Source organism: Aquarana catesbeiana, linkage group LG06, assembly GCF_042186555.1.
Source record: "Aquarana catesbeiana isolate 2022-GZ linkage group LG06, ASM4218655v1, whole genome shotgun sequence".
Taxonomy (NCBI): Eukaryota; Metazoa; Chordata; class Amphibia; order Anura; family Ranidae; genus Aquarana; species Aquarana catesbeiana.
This window is the reverse complement of record NC_133329.1, coordinates 133,423,342-133,447,440: the sequence shown is the minus strand read 5'-3', so window position 1 is coordinate 133,447,440 and position 24,099 is coordinate 133,423,342. Positions and strand designations below refer to the sequence as shown.

General features: G+C 40.8%; 1 protein-coding gene across 2 annotated transcripts in view; it reads left to right on the top strand.

Annotated features, from left to right (window-relative positions):
- The window catches only part of DNAAF5 (dynein axonemal assembly factor 5), an 82,382-nt gene that overhangs the window by 42,236 nt on the left and 16,047 nt on the right, over positions 1-24,099 (top strand). For both annotated transcript variants that reach the window (XM_073636845.1, XM_073636846.1), the window contains exons 8-10: positions 5,347-5,515; positions 18,744-18,891; positions 22,703-22,853. In XM_073636845.1, the coding sequence (XP_073492946.1) occupies positions 5,347-5,515; positions 18,744-18,891; positions 22,703-22,853 (468 nt within the window). The remainder of the gene's footprint in view (positions 1-5,346; positions 5,516-18,743; positions 18,892-22,702; positions 22,854-24,099) is intronic.

Below are 24,099 nucleotides of genomic sequence, written 5' to 3'. Positions count from 1 at the left end.
TGAGTGTACAGCTTGTATAACAGTGTAAATTTGCTGTCCCCTCAAAATAACTCAACATACAGCCATTAATGTCTAAACCGCTGGCAACAAAACTGAGTACACCTCTAAGTGAAAATGTCCAAATAGGGCCCAAAGTGTCAATATTTTGTGTGGCCACCATTATTTTTCAGCACTGCCTTAACCCTCTTGGGCATGGAGTTCACCAGAGCTTTACAGGTTGCTACTGGAGTCCTCTTCCACTCCTCAATGACGACATCACAGAGCTGGTGGATGTTAGAGACCTTGCGCTCCTCCACCTTCTGCTGGAGGATGCCACACAGATGCTCAATAGGGTTTAGGTCTGGAGACATGCTTGGCCAGTCCGTCACCTTTACCCTCAGCTTCTTTTGCAAGGCAGTAATTGTCTTGGAGGTATGTTTGGGGTCGTTGTTATGTTGGTATACTGCCCTGCGGCCCAGTCTTACAGTCAAGGGAGGGGGACATGCTCTGCTTCAGTATGTCACAGTACATGTTGGAATTCATGGTTCCCTTAATGAACTGTAGCTCCCCAGACCATGACACTCTCACCACCATGCTTGACTGTAGGCAAGACACACTTGTCTTTGTACTCCTCACCTGGTTGCCGCCACACACGCTTTACACCATCTGAACCAAATACGTTTATCTTTGTCTCCTCAGACCACAAGACATGGTTCCAGTAATCCATGTCCTTAGTCTGCTTGTCTACAACAAACTGTTTGCGGGCTTTCTTGTGCATCATCTTTAGAAAAGGCTTCCTTCTGGGATGACAGCCATGCAGACCACTTTGATGCAGTGTGCGGAATATGGTCTGAGCACTGACAGGCTGACCCCCCCACCCCTTCAACCTCTGCAGCAATGCTGGCAGCACTCTTATGTCTCTTTCCTAAAGACAACCTCTGGATATGATGCTGAGCACGTGCACTCAACTTCTTTGGTCGACCATGGTGAGGACTGTTCTGAGTGGAACCTGTCCTGTTAAATCACTGTATGGTCTTGGCCACTGTGCTGCAGCTCAGTTTCAGGGCTTTGGCAATCTTCTTATAGCCTAGGCCAGTGATGGCGAACCTTGGCACCCCAGATGTTTTGGAAGTACATTTCCCATAATGCTTTTGCACTCTGCAGTGTAGTTGAGTGTTATGGGAAATGTAGTTCCAAAACATCTGGGGTGCCAAGGTTCGCCATCACTGGCCTAGGCCATTTTTATTTAGAGCAACAATTCTTTTTTTCAGATCCTCAGAGAGTTCTTTGCCATGAGGTGCCATGTTGAACTTCCAGTGACCAGTATAAGAGAGTGATCACACCAAATTTAACACGCCTGCTCCAAATTCACACCTGAGACCTTGTACAGTAACGAGTCACATGACACCGGGGACGGAAAATGGCTAATTGGGCCCAATTTGGACAATTTAACTTAGGGGTGTACTCACTTTTGTTGCCAGCGGTTTAGACATTAATGGCTGTGTTGAGTTATTTTGAGGGGACAGCAAATTTACACAGTTCTACAAGCTGTACAATAAACTTGAGAAAAATCCTGGACAGCCGCACTCCAAAAAATAGCCTTTATTTGTCAAAAAAGATCAAAAATACATGCTATAGCAGAACGGACAGTAGATCTGATGCGTTTCACATTATCAAACGGTGCTTAATCTTAGCTGTGCTATGATTAAGCACTGATAGTGTTAAACGCGTCAGCTCTTCTGTCCGTTCTGCTGTGGCATGTATTTTTGACCTTTTTTGACAAATTAAGGCTATTTTTTGGAGTGCGGCTGTCCAGGATTTTTCTCAAGTTTATTGCTACATGTATTGCCAGCATCTGTGGCTTCCTAGATAGAGGAGAGGTTTATTCCACATTGACCTGCCTGGAGCGATGATATCTCTTTCCCTGTACAAGCTGTACACTCACTACATTACATTGTGGCAAAGTGTCATTTCTTCAGTGTTGTCACATGAAAGATATAATAAAATAATTACAAAAATGTGAGGGTATGTACTCACTTTTGTGAGATACTGTGTGTGTGTGTATGTGTACACACAAAATTGTGCTCATAGGTTTACATACCCTGGCAGAATTTAAGATTACTTGGCCATTATTCAGAATATGAATGATAACACAAACTTTTTTTTCACTCATGGTTAGTGTTTGGCTGAAGCCATTTATTATCAATCAACTGGGGCAGCACAGTGGTGTAGTGGTTAGCACTTTCACCTAGCAGCAATAGGGTCGCTGGTTCAAATCCCAACCACAACGCCATCTGCCTGGAGTTTGCATGTTCTCCCTGTGCCTACGTGGGTTTCCTCCGGGTACTCCGGTTTCCTCCCACACTCCAAAGACATGCTGGTAGGTTAATTGGATCCTGTTGAAAAAATTGGCCAAATATGTGTATGTTGTATGTGTTTGTAAGCGCGTCGGGACCCCATGGGGCAAAGGACCGCAGATGGACACCGGCGGCAAAAAGAGCCCTGAGGCGATTCAGTTCGCATAGGTAGCGCTATACAAATCATTCATTCAACTGTTTTTACTCTTTTTTTTTTTTTTTTTTTTTTGAATCGTAATGACAACAGAAACTACCCAAATTACCCTGATTAAAAAGTTTACATACCCCTGTTCTTAATACTGTGTATTGCCCCCTTTAACATGACAGCTTGAAGTCTTTTGTGGTATTTGTGGATGAGACTCTTTATCTTCTCAGATGGTAAAGCTGCCCATTCCTCTTGGCAAAAGGCCTCCAATTCCTGTAAATTCTTGGGCTGTCTTGCATGAACTGCATGTTTGAGATCTCCCCAGAGTGGCTCAATGATATAGAGGTCGGGAGACTGAGATGGCCACTCCAGAACCCTCTTTATTCTGCTGTAGCCAATGACATGTCGACTTGGCCTTGTGTTTTGGATCATTGTCATGTTGAAATGTCCAAGTACGTCCCATGCGCAGCTTCCTGGCTGATGAATGCAAATGTTCCTTTAGTATTTTTTGATAACATACTGCATTCATCTTCCCAACAGTTTTGACCAAATTTACTGTGCCTTTGTAGCTCACACATCCCCAAAACATCAGCGAACCACCTGCGTACCTTTCAATAGGGGCCTTGTTGACTCCTCTCCAAATGTAGCGTTTATGGTTGTGGCCAAAAAGCTAAATTTTGGTCTCATAACTCCAAATGACTTAGTGCCAGAAGGTTTGAGGTTTGTCTCTGTGATGTTTGGCATATTGTAAGCGGGATACTTTGTGGTATTTGCGCAGTAATGGCTTTCTTCTGGCGACTCGACCATGCAGCCCATCTTTCTTCAAGTGCCTCCTTATTGTGCATCTTGAAACAGCCACACCACATGTTTTCAGAGTCCTGTATTTCACCTGAAGTTATTTTGTGGGTTTTTCTTTGCATCCCAAACTATTTTCTTGGTAGTTATGGCTGAAATTTCAGTTGGTCTACCTGACCGTGGTTTGGTTTCAACAGAACCCCTCATTTTCCACTTCTTGATTAGAGTTTGAACACTGCTGATTGGCATTCTCAATTCCTTGGATATCTTTTTATATCCCTTTCCTGTTTTATACAGTTCAACTACCTTTTCCCGCAGATCCTTTGACAATTCTTTTGCTTTCCCCATGACTCAGAATCCAGAAATGTCAGTGCAGCACTGGATGAAAGATGCGAGGGTCTGTCAGGAGTCCAGAAACTCATTGACCTTTTATACGCACACACTATTACAAGCAAACAGATCACAGGTGAGGATGGTTACCTTTTTAATAGCCATTCAAACCCCTTTTGTGTCAACTTGTGTGCATGTTATTAGGCCAAAATCACCAGGGTATGTAAACTTTTGATCAGGGTCATTTGGGTAGTTTCTGTTATTATGATTTAAAAAGAGTAAACACTGTTGATTGATAATACATGGTTTCAGCCAAACACTAACCATGAGTGAGAAGTTTTTGTATTATCATTCATATTCTCTGTAAAATGGCCATGAAATCATAAATTCAGCCAGGGTATGTAAACTTATGAGCACAACTGTGTATATATGTATATATATGTGTGTGTGTGTGTGTGTGTGTGTGTGTATATATATATATATTTAATATATTGAGTCTCAAACAGCCCAGAACTGCTAGGTAGTGTCATTAGCTGCAGAGGAAGCACAGGTGGGGGGATATACTTTCCAGAGACCCTGTCACATTGATCTAAATAGACAAAGTGACAATATCTCATTAATTCATTGTAATTGTACATGCTTACTTGTGGAAGATTTACATTTGCCTCCTCACTGATGAGTGAAAGGGACCCAATAGATATTGCCCTATCAACTTTCTGACCGCACAGATTGTTTCTCTGCTACTAAGTATGCAGTGTGTGAGCTACAGCTAATCTCATACATCAAATAGCTTTTAATAGACTGATTCAAGCTTTTTAAGATGGATAGAGCTAATTATAGAGACGAATATAATTCTTTCATGTCTACAATATTTAAATATTGACTATTCAGATTCTTACATAAACCTATGATCGTAAGTGCCCTTCCTAAAGGGACAGTCAACCCAAAAGTGGTATGGGGACTCGGGTGGGTTTAGCCTCCCACTGACTACTGTGGTCTCCAGCATTGGTATCTCCCTGGCATAGTTCTTGGCTCTGTTCCTGCCCACTGTGGCATTTCTGTCTTCTTGCTCAATTTGCTCAGACTGTTCCCCACCTGTTGCTTTCTCCATAATATAAAGTCAGTTACAAATCAAACATGGAGAGTGGACCCTTTTGATCATGTCTGCAACCAGTGTATAGACCCAAGAACCTAATATCTTCCACAGACATTTCTGAGAGATTTTAAAAAATAAATTCACCTTCAGAACATGTTCCAACCTGCTGCCCCTGATCGATCCCGCTTCCCCCCGTGAGAGCGGGCGGGGATGGTTCCCCCTGCACCCACTGTCACTGTTTGAAAAGAGCGTGGCTGTGCGGGGCTCGACCCACACAGGCGTGTCATTCATTCAGTTTCCTGTGAATAAACAAACTACAAGTATCTTTTTCTACTACGGCCAATGGACTTGTAGTTTCAATGGGCTGCAAGGGCGATGATGAGGGCACTCCTCGGGGCCAAGGGCAAAAATATGTGCATTTAATTTATTTTATTTTTTTCAAAAAGGTGAACTTCTCTTTTATGAAACTGGCAAGTTACCTCTCAAGTGTCTGCCAGTAATTGAAATTGTGCTCTTTTACATCACTTTTTTGCAAATTACCAGCTGGGCCTCTAATATGTAAACATACACTGAATACTCAGGTCCCCACAAATCTCTACTTGAAATATCGTGCACCTTATAATATACTGCTCCCTCCTGCACAGGTTCAAGATGTGATGTTGTCACTGGCTCAAGTACAGGGATTGAATGATCACCTGGACCTGTACAGACAGCACATGCAAGAGCTAATGCAATGGACATCACAAAGTCATGACCAATGGACCAATTTTTCCATCGAGAGGGCCCAGTATGAAGTTCTTGTATCGGAGTCTGGTAAGCGTTCAAAAACCATTTAAAGGAACTGATTATACTGTATTATTAAAGTGTGTGAGCGAAATGAAAATAATAAAACATTTGTAATACATTAACATGCACATGCATGCACGTTTTCTCATGTATAATCCCTGTAATCCCTTTAAAATGCAAGTACAGAAAAATAGTCTTTTTATTTGCAAGAATTTCAGTGTGTTCTTAACAGACCATGCATGGCCTCTAAAAATTGAAATAAAATCCAGGGGACCACTGATTACTAATGTGGTAAAAGGTAAGATATTTAGACCACTTACCGATTGCCCATGTCCAATGACTGAGTGAATGAGTGTAGTCGGTGTGATCCTAGTAACCCACGCAGACAATACAAAAATTGGTTGAATGTGTTAGGACAGTGGTGTGCATGTGTGCGCAACCAGCGGCTGCCGTACGTAATGACGTCATGCCAACACATTTTGCCCGCCAATGAGATCTCCCTGCTTGGGACTTATATCCAGCAATCCTGACACTTCTACTAAGTCTCCACTGTTCCACTGTTTATAGAGTCAGCTGCAGGAGTATGTTTGGTGTGGTGTACTGTGTGAGCAGCTGCATTGTAATTTTAGTGTTGGAGAGGTGGGGGTGTATGATTTGTATGCCTTTTTGTCTCTTATACTTTACATTTGGTAAAAAAAAGCCTTTTGTTATTTATACTGCTTGGTCCTTCTTGTAACAGCCTTTCTGGGTTTCTTTTAGCCCAGTTTTGTAATGCATAACCTCTGCTGCACTGAAATCACAAACAATGTTGTCAGCCCTGCCCTAGTCTGTTCATCAGGACTACAGAAAGTCCCCCTCTCCCCATATCCATAACATGAGGAGGCGGTGATCTTTAGGAGCGAACTCATGGGAGGAAAAGGAAGTTATGCATTCACTGGATTTCAGACAAATAAACCAATATTGTTCTGTACTTGCAGTACAGAAAAAATGGGGAAATGTTAATTGCTGAGATGTACTGAATGTTTTTTTATTTTGCCAGATCATACCCATTTAGGGCTTATTCATAACAGACTGCAAGTTATAATGTGCACCACATTGCTTGGCAAGGCTCTGTAGATGTGCATTGCATCCCAAAGCACAGCTACAGTACTCTGCTATGCGGTTACATTAAAGCATAACACACAGATACATATGCTCTGTTTGCAGTACAAAAAGTGACAAAGGCAGCTGTTCTGGCCAATTAAAAACTAGTGGTTAAAGGTTATGTCCACCTTTAAAAAATAATAATAATTGCACATATTTTTGCAGGAAAATAATGTGCTTTTACGATATTTATTTATTTATTTATTTATTTATTTATTTTACAAAGGAGCCTGGAAAGCATTGCACCTATAGTCAGTGGATCATGGCTACAATGCCAGGCTCTTGCAGACCTAGGTACGGGCTTTGAGATGGAGAGATGAAGGAAGTGTACTTCTCTTTGCTCTTGTATTCTATTGAGAACTACAAGCAGTGACAGACAGGACTTGTAGATGTAGGAGCCCTGCACAGCTATGACGATTTTCAAAAGTGACAATGGCTGCGGGAAAGATGAACCCCCCACACGTTGTCACACAAAGATTGGGGAGGCCTGCTCTGGGCTTGGGTATTTTTAGTGTATTGAGCGCTCATACAGTTTGAATAGGCACCCTAATGCAGCACACTTCAGCACTCCAAAACAGGTGCATTGAGATGCCTTATTGCAGCATGAACGGGCCTTCGTTTCCAATTTAAGACTGCAATCCCCTGTTGTGGTTCTGTATTTCTTCATTGCAGGAAGAGGCTATATCAGCTATATCATGCTAGACAGAGCCATGTGTGCTGCAGTGGCTACATTTGGTCCATTAACAAATCCCCCTGTTTTCAGCACCTTCGGAATTACTTTTGACATACAGTCTGAGAAAACTGCATACCTTTTCAATTCATAACTGCTGAGTTATAATGGTGTTGAAACTGGTGGTTGGCCTTTGTTTGCCTTACAGTGTTACCTAAGCATATCCATGATTTCATTTAGGCTCTGATCCAGTTGGCTATCCTGCCCTGCATTTAAAGGGAACCTAACAACAGTGTATTTATAGTGAGCGCACATGTTTGTAACAGCTGCCTGAAATTCATTTTTGAGGCTGCATTCAAACTTTTTTTTTTTTATGACCAAAAGCCTTTGGTCACATTGCCTAGAAAAGTATTCTTGATAGGGGTATTCATATTTGTTTTTTTTTTTTTTTTTGTGATACATTAAAAACTGTTCTACAGTGTGTTTAAAAATAAGCATTTCAGCAAATGGAATGCAAAGGATAAAATTACATCTCATCTGACACTAAGTTTCAAGGCTCTAAATACACCCGAATAAAAGATCTATGTGATCTAAGACCTCAATCACAGGGCATGTATGTGCAACCTGTAGCAAGAAAGCAGCATATTCCTATGGCTGGACTCACAGGTACACGTGGATATGGCTGCTCATCCTGTAGCAAGCAAAGACAAGCTGACAGCCACCACCGCTGCCTGCAGGTTTTTTATTATAATCACACATGGAGCGATTATCTGTGGTAAGATTGAAGCAAGCCGTTTGTGCCTAGGGGCAATCATCTGTTCTCTGTAGTAATTCCCTTTAGCGGTTAATCTGTCATGCGAGCAACTCCAGCACCGAGGTCACCATTGAATAAAAAATATGCAAACTCCCATCGTGAAATATGTAAAAAAAAAAACTTTTCTGCTTTTATTATTTCCACATCACCAAAATATGGTATAAAAATATAAAAAAGATTCCTTACATAAAAAGGGCATACAGCAGGCTGATAGGTCGGGCTCGAAAAGACGCTGAATCGGACCGGCAAACCCGCATGGACTGGCGCCAGTACGTGATGATGTCACAGACAGGCCACACCCAACATGTTTCGTTAGAATAAACTTGGCCTGTCCCCCGAAAACTTCATTCTGACGAAACATGCAAGCAGTGGAATTTAATTCGACCTAATACAATCCCTGTACAGCAGAATTTAGAAGCAGCATCTAAGTAGATTTTCAATTGTGCTGCAGTTAAAGGAGCATGTTAATTATAGGAGAGATGACAGAGATGAGCTTATTCGTCCCTTGCTTCTCCATTTACTGTCCATTGACAGGGTAGAGGCAGGACCTATATGTGTACTGAACTGCTGTAGAGAAAAGTCAGGTCACCTCTCCTGCCTGACAGGGCAGTACTGTGTGTGCAGATTGGTGTAAATCTGACATCTGGATGGACAGAATTCAAAATCCTTTGTCGGGTAAAACTTTCATATATGTATTTGATCTGTTTATTTAGATATTTGGCTGAAGTTCAGCTTACCTTGCCCATATTTGGGACAAATTAACTTTAATAATAAACTATAACATAATGTAGTAATGTGATTAATCGTATTTAATAATTTTGTTAAATGTAATACATATATTAATATATTGGGGTAAGCTGAATAAAGCTTAACACATACAGTAGTTTCAAATAAAGTAAAAAATGTGTAGTGAGTGCTCAAAATAAGCTGCTGGCACAAAAGGTGATCATACAACCCTTTATATATAAAGCAAAACTGTACAGGTGCAGCACTATATGATATACAAACGTAATATTTATTAAAAAAAAAAAAAACAGAAGGAAATAACAAAGTATATATTCAAAATTCCAAAATATATATAAACTTTCATTTAAAAAAAAAAAATCAGTATCCACCCTGTGTTCAAGCTTCCATCCAGTGTTTAAATTCTGCTCAATTATGCACTCACCAAAGACGTGCAAATAAACAGCAAATGACAGCCGATACACTTCACCAGGTGTAACAAACGGGGTCACTACACGTGAGCCTTCACCAACATATGCACTCACCAGAGGTAAAATAAATGTAAGCCTCAATATGCTCCTTTAACGCGTAATCCTTCCCAGCTCCTCTTGTTAATCAAATAAGGGGATCATCTGGGGAAACGTTCAGCTGCATATAAAAGAGCTCCCCACCGGGAGCCCACAAAAGTGCTTGTATTGTGCAGTATTTTATTTAAAAATCAAATAAAACAAATAGATTGCTATATCATATCATGTAAAAACAAGTTGGCCAGACTTACAGCAATGGCCGCCGCTCTGAACACGTGGACATGCCGGCAATGACATCAGCACATAGGCCTCCCCCTCTTTTAAAAAAAAATATATAATTTTCAGTTTGTCTATCATATAGCACTGCAATAGTTTCAATTAACTACAAGGACCTCCAAAGTGAATTTGCTGCTTACGTGTTGTATGATCAGTTTGTATGACTTTTTGACAAAATGTATTACAAGGGTTTTTACTCCCTTAAAATATTGCTAGCTATTTACTGGCAGTAATTGTGAGATACAAACAGACTTGGGGGACACACCCTAAAAATGTGCTTTACATTCAAGATGGTGCTGATATAAGACTGCAAACGGAACAAAATAGATTACAGCGCACACATACAAAAATGACATTTAAATCCTGCAAAGCTAATTAAAACGAGAAAAGGAAAAAAAGGGCGCACCAGCCTTGTGCATTATCCTTTGATTTATTTATTATTAAAGTAGATAAAAGGAAAACTACTCAAAACATCTATAGAAATATTGCAATGTAAATACCGTATTTATCGGCGTATAACACGCACCCCAAGTTTAGGAGGGAATTTTAAGGAAAAAAACTTTTATGAGTAAAGTTTAAGGAAGAAAAACTTACATTAAAATGCCCATCAATGCAGCTTTATCGGTGTCCATCTGCAGCCTTGTCAGTGTCAGTGCAGCCTTGCTCCAGTGTCTATTGCAGCCTTGTCAGTGCAGCTTTGCCCCAGTGCAGCCTTGTCAGTGCAGCCTTGTCAGTGCAGCCTTGTCAGTGTAGCCTTGCCCCAGTGCAGCCTTGCCCCAGTGCAGCTTTGCCCCAGTGCAGCTTTGCCCCAGTGCAGCTTTGCCCCAGTGCAGCCTTGTGTGATCGCCGCGATCCCTGCCGACATACACAGCCATGTGTAAATTCAAATATGGCGCCGAGACTGCAGGGACTCGGCGGAGCCGAGATACACATACCCGAGAGTCCTCGGCTTTTCTCTGCGCTGCTTACAGTCCCGCCCTATGATGGACATCACACAGGTTCAATGGCGGGACTGTAAGCGGCGCCGAGAAAAGCCGAGGACTCTCGGGTATGTGCATCTCGGCTCCGCCGAGTCCCTGCAGTCTCGGCGCCATATTTGAATTCACACACGGCTGTGTATGTCGGCGGTGATCGCAGCAATAGCCGCGATCGCTCCGATCACACAAAATTGGCGGGTATCGGCCTATAACACGCACCCACGATTTTCCCCTGATTTTCAGGGGAAAAAAGTGCGTGTTATATGCCGATAAATACGGTCTCCGAATGACAGCAATAGGTCTAGGACAAATGATGAACTCCAGAGGTCACGGAGGAGATAACAGGGACCACTGCTGTCTGACGCGTTTCGAAGGATAACCTTCTTCCTCAGAGACCAAAGGATAATGCACAAGGCTGGTGCTCCCTTTTTTTTTCCTTTTCTCTTTGACTGTTAGGATACCCCTATCCTTGAGGGCAGCAAGGCCTGTGACCTTTATCATCATGATACATAGACTGTCTGGTTATCCACTTGTGCGCAGGAGCGTTTGTTTTCTGCTATCAAAGGCTATTTAAAACACCTGAACATATTAAAAATATGGGGATTTGGTTACACCATATGGCCATATAGTGCTAAGCCCACTACTGCGTCAAAATACTCCATTATCAGTGGGTCCTACACTATTTATAGAATGAAAGATCCTGCATCTCAACCATGGGAGACATAGCAGTACCATCTTGAATGTAAACGCATTTTTAGGGTGTGCCCCCCAAGTCTGTTGTTTTGTATATTGTAAGGGTCCTGACCAGATCCCTTGGGCTGGAGCACCCCATCCCCCCTTCATTACCTCTTATTAGTGTCCACCAGTGTTATAGGAGGAGTGCTTATAGTTCTCCCATAAAGAGGAGTTTGTCTCCAATGGTTGAGATGCAGGATCTTTCATTCTATGAATAGTGTAAGACCCACTGATAATGGGGTACTTTGACGCAGTAGTGGGCTTGGCACTATATGAACATATGGTGTAACCAAATCCCCATATTTTTGAATATGTTCAGGTGTTTTAAATAGCCTTGCAGGATTTAAATGCCATTTTTGTATGTGTACACGATAATCTATTTAGTCATTGTGAGATGTCTTTGAATAAAAATGACACATTTTATGTAAATAAAATAACAATTAATAAGAAATGAAGGTCTGCTCCAACAAGTTAGTATCTGCCCAAATGAAATTTGCCCACATTTCAGCCTGTAAAACTATTGTTCTCCGTTGAATTACTTGTTAGTTTAGCCACCTATTAACCTGTTCCAATGGACATGGCAATATGTACTAATCCTTATAATTGAAAAGCGGGGCAAAGAGGTAACAAACCTCTGGACTTTAAAGGTGTTGGGTATCGAGATCAAAACTCATCAAATAGCATAAAAATTAAATTTTTTTTATTAAAGAAAAAAGATAAAAACATGAGAAGGATGGGTACATCCATATCAAAAGATGAGTTGATTAATAAAGCATATACAAGCAAAGCACTACCACTCTCGACATGTTTCATTCGATAGAGTTTCTTCAGGAGATTGATGGCGTGGCTCTTGTTATACTATGAATAACAAAACAATTAAGTATCTTATGAACTTATTAGAGGATAATACATTGACATGACTAAACATGCAAATTGGCATAGAGTTTAAAAGGAAACTATGCAAAATTTTTTGAAGAAAAAAACAATGATATCAAAACATAAGGACATAGAAACGTATGGACACAAAAAAAGGAACCAAACCTCATCAGTACTGCTTTAATGCCATAAAAGATGTAAACAAAACAATGAAATCGATCAGTGCATTTGACATCCTATTCATCCAACTCAACCACCTTGGCTGCTTGCAGCGAAGAGCTATACTGGTGATATTTCTAAAAAGAAATATATAAATAAGCCTATAGAACAAGCGTTTAGAGTAGCCAGCACAATGGGTGTAAAGGTATAGCTTCTGACCAAAAAAGTTTCAGAAAAAATTATTACCTTTATTTACAATAAGGTTGAATCAATAAGGGGTTAAAATGGTACTGTTGAAGGCAGATAACTGATTATTCTCAACCTGGTACCGGACATCAAAACAAGGTTTGGAAAGACCGGACACCAATTGCAGGATGGACCTATAAGTAATATAGAGTGTAAAGTATAAATCTGATACAATTTTGAATAATGCAGGGGCAAATAAATGGTTGAGTGTAATGAAAAAAAGGCAAGGCATCTTGCCGAAGGTTTATATGGCAAATACTCGAGACCCGGGAGGGATATCAGCGCACCCCTATTCAGATGTCTCAGGCAGACTGTAGAGGCATGTTGCTGCCATTTACATAGCCCCTCTCCGACTTGGCGGCATCTGACGTCACCGCCGAGTCGCGGGCGTAGTGAGGAATGCCACTGCGCATGCGCCAGGGATGCGAAGCGTCATAGGAACAAGGCCGCCATCTTGGAAAGTCCAATGCCCTCATCAAAGCATGACAAGGACATAGCCAATGTGTTGGGGTTGGGCGGACGAAATTGAGGGCATTGGACTTTCCAAGATGGCGGCCTTATTCCTATGATGCTTCGCGTCTGTGGTGCATACGCCGTCATCCCTGGCGCATGGGCAGTGGCATTCCTCACTACGCCCGTGACTCGGCGGTGACGTCAGACGCCGCCGAGTCAGAGAGGAGCTATGTAAATGGCAGCAACATGCCTCTACAGTCTGCCTGAGACATCTGAATAGGGATGAGCGGATATCCCTCCCGGGTCTCAAGTATTTGCCATATAAACCTTCGATAAGATGCCTTCCCTTTTTTTTCATGTACACTCAACCATTTATTTGCCCCTGCATTATTCAAAATTGTATCAGGTTTATACTTTACACTCTATATTACTTATAGGTCCATCTCGCAATTGGTGTCCGGTCTTTCCAAACCTTGTTTTGATGTCCGGTACCAGGTTGAGAATAATCAGTTGTTTGCCTTCAGCAGTACCATTTTAACCCCTTATTGATTCAACCTTATTGTAAATAAAGGTAATAATTTTTTCTGAAACTTTTTTGGTCATGAGCTATACTTTTACACCCATTGTGCTGGCTACTCTAAACCCTTGTTCTATAGGCTTATTTATATATTTCTTTTTAGAAATATCACCAGTATAGCTCTTCTCTGCAAGCAGCCAAGGTGGTTGAGCTGGATAAATGGGATGTCTTGTTTACATCTTTTATGGAATTAAAGCAGTACTGGTGAGGTTTGGTTCCTTTTTTTGTGTCCATATGTTTCTATGTCCTTATGTTTTGATATCATTGTTTTTTCTTCAAAAAATTTTGCATAGTTTCCTTTTAAACTCTGCCAGTTTGCATGTTTAGCCATGTCAATGTATTATCCTCTAATACGTTCAGAGATACTTAATTGTTTTGTTATTCATAGTATAAAAAGAGCTACACCATCAATCTCCTGAAGAAACTCTATCGAGTGAAACATGTTGAGAGTGGTAGTGCTTTGCTTGTATATGCTTTATTAATTAACTCATCTTTTGATACGGATGTACCCTTCCTTCTCATGTTTTTATTTTTTTCTTTAATAAAAAATTTAAATTTTTATGCTATTTGAGTTTTGATCTCGATACCCAACACCTTTAGAGTCCCGAGGTTTGTTACCTCTTTGCCCTGTTTTTCAATTATTTGAAATTGTTCATATTTGGGATGTGGTGTTTCTTTGTTTGATATCTCCATCTTGCTCTTTATCATGTACTAATCCATGTGACACTAGCATGCCCTACATCTGCCCTTTTAAAATATTTTTGAAGCTGCTCTTTAACCCCTGTCTTGCAGCAATCAGTCCTGCAATTTCACATTAATCATACAATATGTTCTTTGTGGCATTGTTTATCCTAATATGTACATGGTGTCTTAGGAATCCCAGGCCGTTTTGCCCAAGGGCAGATACCTGTATTTCTGCCATGCTATGTTGTTACTGTTTCCCAAACGTCACATGATGAAGATAAATTTCACTAATTACCCTCTATGTTCTTTGTCTTAGAAGCCTGATATCAGCCCTGCTTTTCTGAATGTAGATGTACTAGTAATAAAGCAACCCTGTCCGACTGAAAATAACATGATCACAGTCCTTTTGGTAGAACGGCTCTTATCCTTGGCGCTCCAGCGGCTTGTGTCTTATACCTTCCTTCCATTCAAGCGCTGCAGTCTCTTCTGAATTCCACACTTAAGGGACTTTGTCACCTACCACCTGCTGTGGTTTGATGCTCCAAACTCTGTTACAACACAATAGTTATGTAGGGGTTGGAGACTAGAACCACAACACACAGCACAGGACACTGGTATATTACACTCCAGAAGTGTCCATTACAAAAGTCTTATAGCGGCTGCAGCAATGGAACGTAGAAAAGGTATGAGACACAGGCCACTGGAGAGTAGACTAAAAGCTGTTTTATTACAAGCTTTTAATAAGTCTGACAGGTTTGCTCTAATGTTACTTTTCAGTACAAATTAAAAAAATAAGCATTGAGATACACAAGATATACAGGCTTAAAGAGTAATTGAGAAGAGAGTGGTGCCACATCAATACATGGGACCACTCTGCAGCATTCCGGCCCAACCACCGCTGGAGAGAGGACCCATGACATTACTTTACTAGACTAAAGACACCTAGAAAAACTACTCTGGTCAGCCATAACAATAAAATCACTGATGGGTAAAGTGAATAACATTTATCTGGTTACAATGGCATCTGAAAGTTGGTGGGATATATAAGACAGCAAGTAAACATGTTATCCATTTTCTTGTTAAAAAAATAAAATGGGTATTGCATTTGGGGGCTGTCTGGTCCCACACTGGTAAGGGAGCCCATGCTCACCTGTGTCCACTGCCAAAAGCACATGCAATGGGCATGTGAGCATCAGAACTGAACCACAGAGCAATGGAAGAAGGTGGTCTGGTCTGATTAATCATAATTTTGTTTTACATAGTGTGGATGGCCATGTGCATCACTTATCTGGGGAAGAAATGGTATCAGGATGCACTATGGGAAGAATGCTAGCTGCCAAAGTCAGTGTGATGCTTTGGGCAATGTTCTGAATGGTTAAAGAATGGTTTGAGGAACACAACAATAAGTTGGAGGTGTTGATGTGGCCTGCCAATTCTCCAGATCTCAATCCATCGAGCATCTGTGGGATGTGCTGGTAAAGTGTGATGCTTTGGGCAATGTTCTGCTGGGAAACCTTGGTCCTGCCATTCATGTAGAAGTCACTTTGACTTGTACCACCTACCTAAATGTTGCTGACCAAGTACACCCCTTCATGGAATCAGTATTCCCTGATGGCAGTAGCCTTTTTTAGCAGTAAACACTACTACACTTCAAAAATTGTTAAAGAATGGTTTGAGGAGCACAACAATAAGTTGGAGGTGTTGATGTGGCCTGCCAGTTCTCCAGATCTCAAACCATCGAGCATTAGTGGGATGTGCTAGTAAAACAAGACCATGGAGGCTCCACCTCGCAACTTACAGGACTTTAAATCAAATAAAAACCAAATATCCCTTGCGCTTAGGCCAAGGGTTTCTCAACCTTTTTCCAGTCAAAGCACCCTTTAACATTCTGCACAGTCTTGAGGCACCCCATTCTAAAATGTAAAAAACTAAACTAATAGTTTTATGCATTACAACAGCATCCATACACATAGGGCACCCCTGAAGAACCTAAAGTGCACCCTGGTTGAAAAAGGCTGGCTTAGCCTATTAAAATAATAAAAAAAGCTGCTAGCACCAATTTGTTAGTAAATTCAAGTGTTCATAATCGTAGATGAACAGTGCTAAACAATTTTACAATCTAAATAAAACATTCAAAATAAAGGGAAAAAAACATTCTCAAATTAAGTGCACAAGAATAGTGACCATGGCAATGAAACGACAGGTGTCAAAGTATAGAACAGCCCATTCACAGTCCCAGTGTTTTGCTCTTTGGTGATTCCAGTGCTGAAAACGTGGACCCTTTAAACTTCTGTGCTAATAGACAATAATCTTCTGGGCAAAGAAGGAATCAACCAGATTTCCAAAACTCCATTGAGTACAGGACAAGCAACACAAACTGCTTACCAAATTGATTTGACCCCCAGAAACTGAGTGGTCAAATGGCACTCTATGTGAACAATCGCCAGGTAGCCCAGTGAAATATTACTGCTCCGTTCCTAGGTAAGTATCCAGCTCATTGGGGATATTGCAATAAACAGCCTCATAGTATAACAGTAAAAGGATCAGTTTTTTATTAAAATTTAAAGTTGCACACTCATAAGGTAAATAGGAAAGATATGCAAATCAAAACTCCATAAGATCAATTTTGGAGATCAAGTCGTGGCCACTTGCGTGATAACATCTCAGATCATCACGGGTGGAGCCCTATGTGACGTCATCCTGCAAGCTAATTCGGCTCAATCTCTGGAACTGTTCTTACTGAGCTTTGATTTGCATATCTTTCCTGTTTACCGTGTGAGTGTGCAATTTTAAATGTTAATAAAACTGATCCTTTTACTGCTTGATCTCCAGAATTGTTCTTACGGAGTTTCCTTGATGGAGGTGTTCACTAAAATTTTTCCTCCAGTGCAATTGGCTGGCAGTACCACTTGCCGAAAGCAACCTACTCGCCTGAATGGGGCAGTGCCCAAACAAATGCAAAGCATATGGTTGTGGTGTGGGTTTTTATGGGGTTAAAACAGGTGACGAGAAGACGACATAATGCCTCTTCAGCGCCTGTCCAACACCCTCTCCAGAACAGTTCACTGCAGATCGCTCTTCAGAGGGCTAACACTAGTATAAGCCTGAATTCTTAGGAATGGAATTATTAGAAATGATAAGTTCTATCCCTTTAAAGTGCAGCTGGTCCACTGCATGGTGACACAGACAGGCGTCTAGAATACTGTGAGTGGTTCTTACGAAAGTGGGAACTAATAGTATTTAACAGCGATGAAGCCTCTTTTTCAAACTGATCCTCAAATTATAGTGTTGGGTGGGGATATTTGGCAACAGAATAATTGGGCCATATTTTTGGAACCCTACCTCCTGTATGCTGCAATATTTTTTGTCTCACAAATGGATGACGTACCTTTTTGTAGGAACAATATACTGTGGTTTCAGCAAGATGGTTCCTCACCAAACTGGCTCCCTAACAACCAGCTATTCATTGATTGTTAAGGATGCCGGCGGGTGATTAAGCGCACCTCTCCAGTGGCATGGTAGGTGTTTTCAGGAGCTTTGCAGGTGCTATGTTTAGCGCTAAAATGCCTGAAAAACGCCTTCAAAGTGAAAGTAGCCTAAATGTATTTTTTCTATGGAAGCAGAGTAAATGCCTGAATTTGACATTAGCCTCTTACAGTCCCCTGTACAGCAGAGCTCAGTGATGGGGAGGGAGAAAACAGCACAATGAGTAAATCAGGTGTGTTGCAGTGCAGGAAGCATGCTGATTGAAGGTATGAGCAGAGTGACAGAGAGATGAGCCCATCAGTCTGCTCCTTCTCCCTTCACTGTCCTGTCACAGGGTTGGCTACAAATCTTTTGGCAGGTTAAACCGCTCTCATATAGTTATGCATTTTATTTGTGTTTTTAGCAGTTTGCCTATGACCCTGGGGTATCCAATTTTCATGTTTCATACACGGGTTGTTCTTGTGTTGCAGTGCTACACAATGATTGTGCATTATTGCTCTTTTTCAAAATGCAAGTCCTTGAGTTAGCTGGCTCATTGATACAATACATTCCCACTTTGGTATATGTGGTATGTTCACTCTATAATAATGCAGGGAGTTTGACTGAGACTAATGCATATCTCCATCTAGGGGATAGTTTACAAATTTCTAATAAATACTAAGGTATGGGAGGACAAACCTAAAAATGTGATAGTTACACCAAAAATCCTTAAGATAAACTGCAATATTAACTTAAAATATGTGCTCACTAGAAATATATGCTGTACTGTAATAGTTCTGGTGGCCAACTTACAGCCTCTGCAACAAATCTCTCTATTAATGTTGTTAAGGGCAACAAATGAAATCGTGAACCCGGTGTCTATGTATGCCTTATAAAATCGAGTAATTTTAATTGTAATATCTTTTTCAGGCCCTGTCATCGGAGAGCATCTAGATCAGTTATTGCCAGTTTTGAAGACCTGCCTTCAAACAACCAAAGATCCTCAAATGCGTCTGAAAGTGTTCACCATGTTGTCAAAACTTCTTCTAAAACCCAGTAAAACTGTCAACTCCAAAGGGTTTGTAGCGTTCCACAGCACTTCCTTAACAGTATAAAACAATAAGCTCTCATTCATAGAGTTTTGGGCGCTCATCATAGAATATTGGAGACAGGAATGCTTGAAAGCCTTATTGTTCTGTCCTAGTCCTACACAGAAATGTTAATTAACTAACTAAGGGAAAACCGAGCACAAGCATGTTTCCTAAAGCAGACCTCCAGGCAGACAGCTTAATGCATTGTATGTCGGTGTTTAATCAAGAATGTACCCCCTTATTGAAGCAGATGTTCACCAAGGACGCTGTAATAAAGCTGACTTGTCTTAAAGTGTTACTAAACCCAGGACCCTGCATTCTCTATATCCGGTTTCTCTCAGTACACAGAACATGGAAATGCAATTATTTTGGTAAATATAAACTGCTAAAAACATTTTCTCATCAGCAGTTGAAGCAGTCTTGTGACTTCTATCAGTGTCTGATTAAAGCTTGTAGAAGGAGTTTTCATACTTCTCTCACTGTCCTATAAGACTGCAGGGCTCTCTCTTTACAGTGCTGATTGTCCTTGTGCTGACCACATGCACTCTCCCAAGAAAAAAAGCTCTCTAGCAATACACACCAAACTGAGCATGTGCAGCTTGTCCCCTACCCTCTGTACTATCTAGAGATTAGTTGGGGACACTGAAAGAAGGTGAGGATAAGAGGAGACATGATTAAACATGATCAAACAGCCTTTTTACACAATGCAGAGGATTAACCCTTTTAGGTTCCACAGTGAGTATAACGAGCGTGATTTATTGGATATACAGACTGATTTTACTGTTGTGGGTTTAGCAACACTTTAAGTACTACTACTTTTTACCTACACTTATTTTATATACAATTTCCTTCTGTCTTCATCTCCTGCCTTTCCCTTTTTTTTTTTTCCCTACTGTAGCTTAGCAGTACAACGTGCTGATCGGACCGTGCAGTCTTACTGATTTGTTCTGTCCTGCTATCCTTCCTGCACACTGTTGAAGTAGAACTAAGGCAAAACTTTTTATGATTTTTTGGATAGAGCAATGGAGGGTTAAAACCCCTATCAGTTGTTTTTTTTTTTTTGCCTTCTGTGTCCCATTGAGATTTCCCTTCACTTCCTGTCCCATAGCCAGTACAGGAAGTGAGAGGAAATTCCTTCTAAGTGAGGGAATACCTGTTTTTTTTACCAGATTTCCCCTCTTCTTGTTCTGGTGACCACCCAAAATTTGTGATCTTATTTACCTTTTACTCTTTGTGATTATGATAAACAGGACAAATAGAAAGTGTGACTCTCCCTAACAGAGGAACAGTTGGCAGTAAAAACCTGACAGAGGTTCTAATCCCTCTCCTCATAGACCTTCAGTTATACTTTAAAATGTATGTAATTCCTGAACATAAACTTTTCCTGTTTGCGTCCTTTGAAATGGTATATTTATCAGTTTCAAATACCTCAAAAAATACCTGTTGATCTTGTAAATAGCCAGTGATCGAATAACTTCCTGAGCACTCTGCATGTGCTGACTGTTATCACAAATTTCTGAGGACTGAAAGCACTTGCCCCCTTGTAATTGACAATAGGGAAGGAGGAGGTGTTCTGTAGTTCTGCCCTAGAATAAAAACACTGGCTTTTTATACATCAATATGATGAGTGAGTATTGTCACCCTAGGGCAGAAAGCGTGCTACTGACAGGATCACTAGTTGCAAATAAAGGACAAAGAGCTTAAAGAGGAAAAGAAAACAAATGCAGTCACCACACCCCATCAAAGAACTGACAAGTTGCAATAGAACACATTTTTCATTTTTAGTTTCAAATGCGATTTGACTCCACCCATATACTTACAAGTTTTCCAACATACTATATGTTAAGATAATTAGCTAAAAGACTAGGAAATGTTTCTCTTATAACAACCAACCAGATTCTAGTTTTCATTTATTTTACGGCTCATTCACATCAGATAGTGTTGCAGGAAAGGTGTGTTTCCGTTCTTGTTCATTACACAGGAACGTGCTGCCCTTGCTAGATGACTGGGTGCCATTATTTGTTAGTGGCCCCCAAATGCATCTAGTAAACATGATTAATTTGCCCTCCTCTAACCACATGGTACTGCAGTGCCATGTGGTTGGGTGCAGTGCGATTTGGAAAAGTCGCACCTGCCCTACTTTTTTGCGCATCTAATGGAATAAGAATGGAACGCACAAAATGCGAACGCACAAAAAGACATGCATTCCAGTGTTAATGCAGAATAAAAAAAAAAAGCAGGATCTGATAGTGTGCTGTCATTTTGAAATTATATCCTGCTTTTTCATTAGACTGAACTTTATCTTTAATATCTGCAAAACAGGCTAATATCTTTGCAGTGGGTGATTGTGCTTTACTGGAGGTTCTCCATTAGCAGGACCATACTGGTAGTATGGCTCTGCTGAAATTTAGGAGAAGGGTTAGATTGTGTTTTGCTGGTGTTATAAGGTGTTGAGAGATATTGGCCTTAATCGGCCTGGTTCGCCAAAAGCTGTAAAGTTAAAACAGAAGGCCAAAAAAAAATGACTATTTACAGATATGTGTGTGAAAGTTATCCAGTCAGTGTACTTCTTTAGCCATTTGGCATTGTATTTAAATGTAAACTTGATTTTTGTCTCCTTTTACACCTGCGAATAAACCGCATTATGTAGACTGCTCTGTAGAGTATTTCAGAACACATTTTTAGTTCTGCAGTTTTTCTATTAGAATATAGTGTTATAGTGCCCCCTGCTGGCACATCAACAAGAAAAAGAACAATCATGGAGAACATTTCTTCTTGGTATAAAATCCAAACAAACACAAGTAGTTTGGTCTCTTTAGACCTCCACAAAGCTAGAAGAGCCCATAAAAGAAGTCCCGGTAGTTACAAATTCAGTTGCTAAATGTTTGACAGCTCCTTTAAGGGCTCACACACACACAAACTCATGGGTTAATGCACATTGCGTCTTGTTTTTAAAAACCTCATTCTTTATCAATTGTTGAACTGTAAAAGGCAGAACACATATGGGTTAATTTACTAAAATTGGAGCATTCAGAATCTAGTGCAGCTCCACATGGTAGCCAATCGGCTTCTATTAAAGTGTTACTAAACCCACAACAGTAAAATCAGTAAAACCTAAGGGGTTATTCCTGTGCATTGTGTAAAAAGGCTGTTTGATCCTGTCTTCTCTGATCCTCCCCTTCCACAGTCCCCAATCCATATCCTGACAGTACAGAGCCTTGGGGGTAAGCTGCACATGCTCAGTTTGGTGGGTTTTTTTTTTTGTTTTTTTTGTTGTTTTTGTTTTTTCCTTGGAAGAGTGCATGTGATTTAGCACAGCCTCAGAGGACTGTCGGAGTAGAATGAAAACTCCTCCTACAAGCTTTAACCAGAAACTGAAAGACGTTATAAGACTGCTATATATTGCTGATGAGAAAAGGTATTTAGCAGTTTATATTTACTAAAATTATTGCATTTCCGTGTTCTGTGTACTGTGGTAGACCAGATATAGTGAATGCAGGTTCCTGGGTTTAGTAACACTTTTTTTAAGCTTTGACAATAAAACCTGGAAGCTGATTGGATTCTGTGCAGAGCGGCACCAAATTTAGCATTTTCCAGTTTTAGTAAATCTCCCCCATAGTGGCCAATGCAACTTCCAAACTATGCTTTAGCTAGCTTCACAGAATAAAGTACATTTATCCTTCTTATGTTTCTTACTATCCTACATGTACTCCCAAAGATCACAAAACTGATCAAAAGCAGCAGCGCAAATTTTTGTCTGGTGGACCTATATTTATGCTTTGTTTGTTTCACACACAGGCAGTTCCATGTGCACTCAGAAACCCTCATAAAGGACATTTTAGTTCCCAACTTGAAATGGCAAGCTGGGAGGACAGCAGCAGCCATCCGGACCATAGCGGTGTCTTGCCTCTGGGTCCTCTTTCAGAGTGATGGTCTTTCCCCGCAAGAGGTATAGTAATATACTGATATCATGATTCCACCAAACACTACAATACTGAATGGATTTTTTTTTTTTTTTTAAGTAGGCCTATTATAAACAACTAAGACACATAAACTAACATCATTTGTCTTAAAATCACAGTGGAGAACTCAGGATCCTAGGCCCAGGCTACATATAGGCCAGAAGGTTTTTTATCTTAATGCATTCTATGCAAAAAACCTTCTGTGTGCAGCAGCCTCCCCAGCAACCCCTAATACTTACCTGAGCCCCATCTCTCTCCAGCAATGTCCACAAGTTCCTCGGCCATCCGAGTGTCTGCTCCTGATTGGCTCAGACACAGCAGCCGTGCCATTGGCTCCCACTGCTGTCAATCAAAGTCAGTTAGCCAATCAGAGAGTGGATGTTTGATAACACAGCTGGGAGCCATACTGTCTCTATACAGGTGTTTTTAATTGTACAAAACCAGTTATAAATCACTTTAATGAACATATAGGAATTCTGGGAATAATTAAGTTTATCTGGTTGTAGAACAGGTATCAGATTTATGGTTAGTTACATTGACGTTGATCGTAGCAACCAATCATGTTGTACCTAATATGCTTGCATTGTAAAAAACTGTATAAATTAGACCTGCATCTTGTAATACTTTGAACATAATCCTGTATGTTCCCAGCTGTAAATAAACCTGCATCACTGAGGTCCTGCCTGGTTCGATACCTTACTATTCTACTTCAGCAGACAGGACCCAGAGTAGTTGTGCATTGTAAGCAATCAGCTTCTCACTTCAGCTTGTATAATAAAGGTTTGAAAATGAAAACTAGAATCTGCAAGGCAGAATCAGGGCTACATGTCTGAATGGACGCAGAGCTGTGACTCGGATACGGTGCCCTCATAGCAAGCTGCTTGCTGTGGGGCCCTCGACAGGAGGTAGGGGCCAGGAGAGCTGAAGAGGGACCAGAGAAGAGGAGGATCCAGGTTGCTCTTTGTAAATCCATTGCACAGAGGAGGTAAGTATAACATGTTTGTTATTTTTAGAGGAAAAAACAAGACTTTACAATCACTTTAATGTCCAACAGCAACTTTTACTCCACCATGAAGTGATAGAGGAGGGACTGGGCCTAATTTTAACTTGGATAGAAATCAAGGGTGCATATACAAGCCTAGCCTGAGATTCAGGTCCTCTCCCAGCGCACAGGAACACTTTACCAGTAATTCTAGTTTATACACCTGTAGGTCTGACTGGGTTGTATTAAGC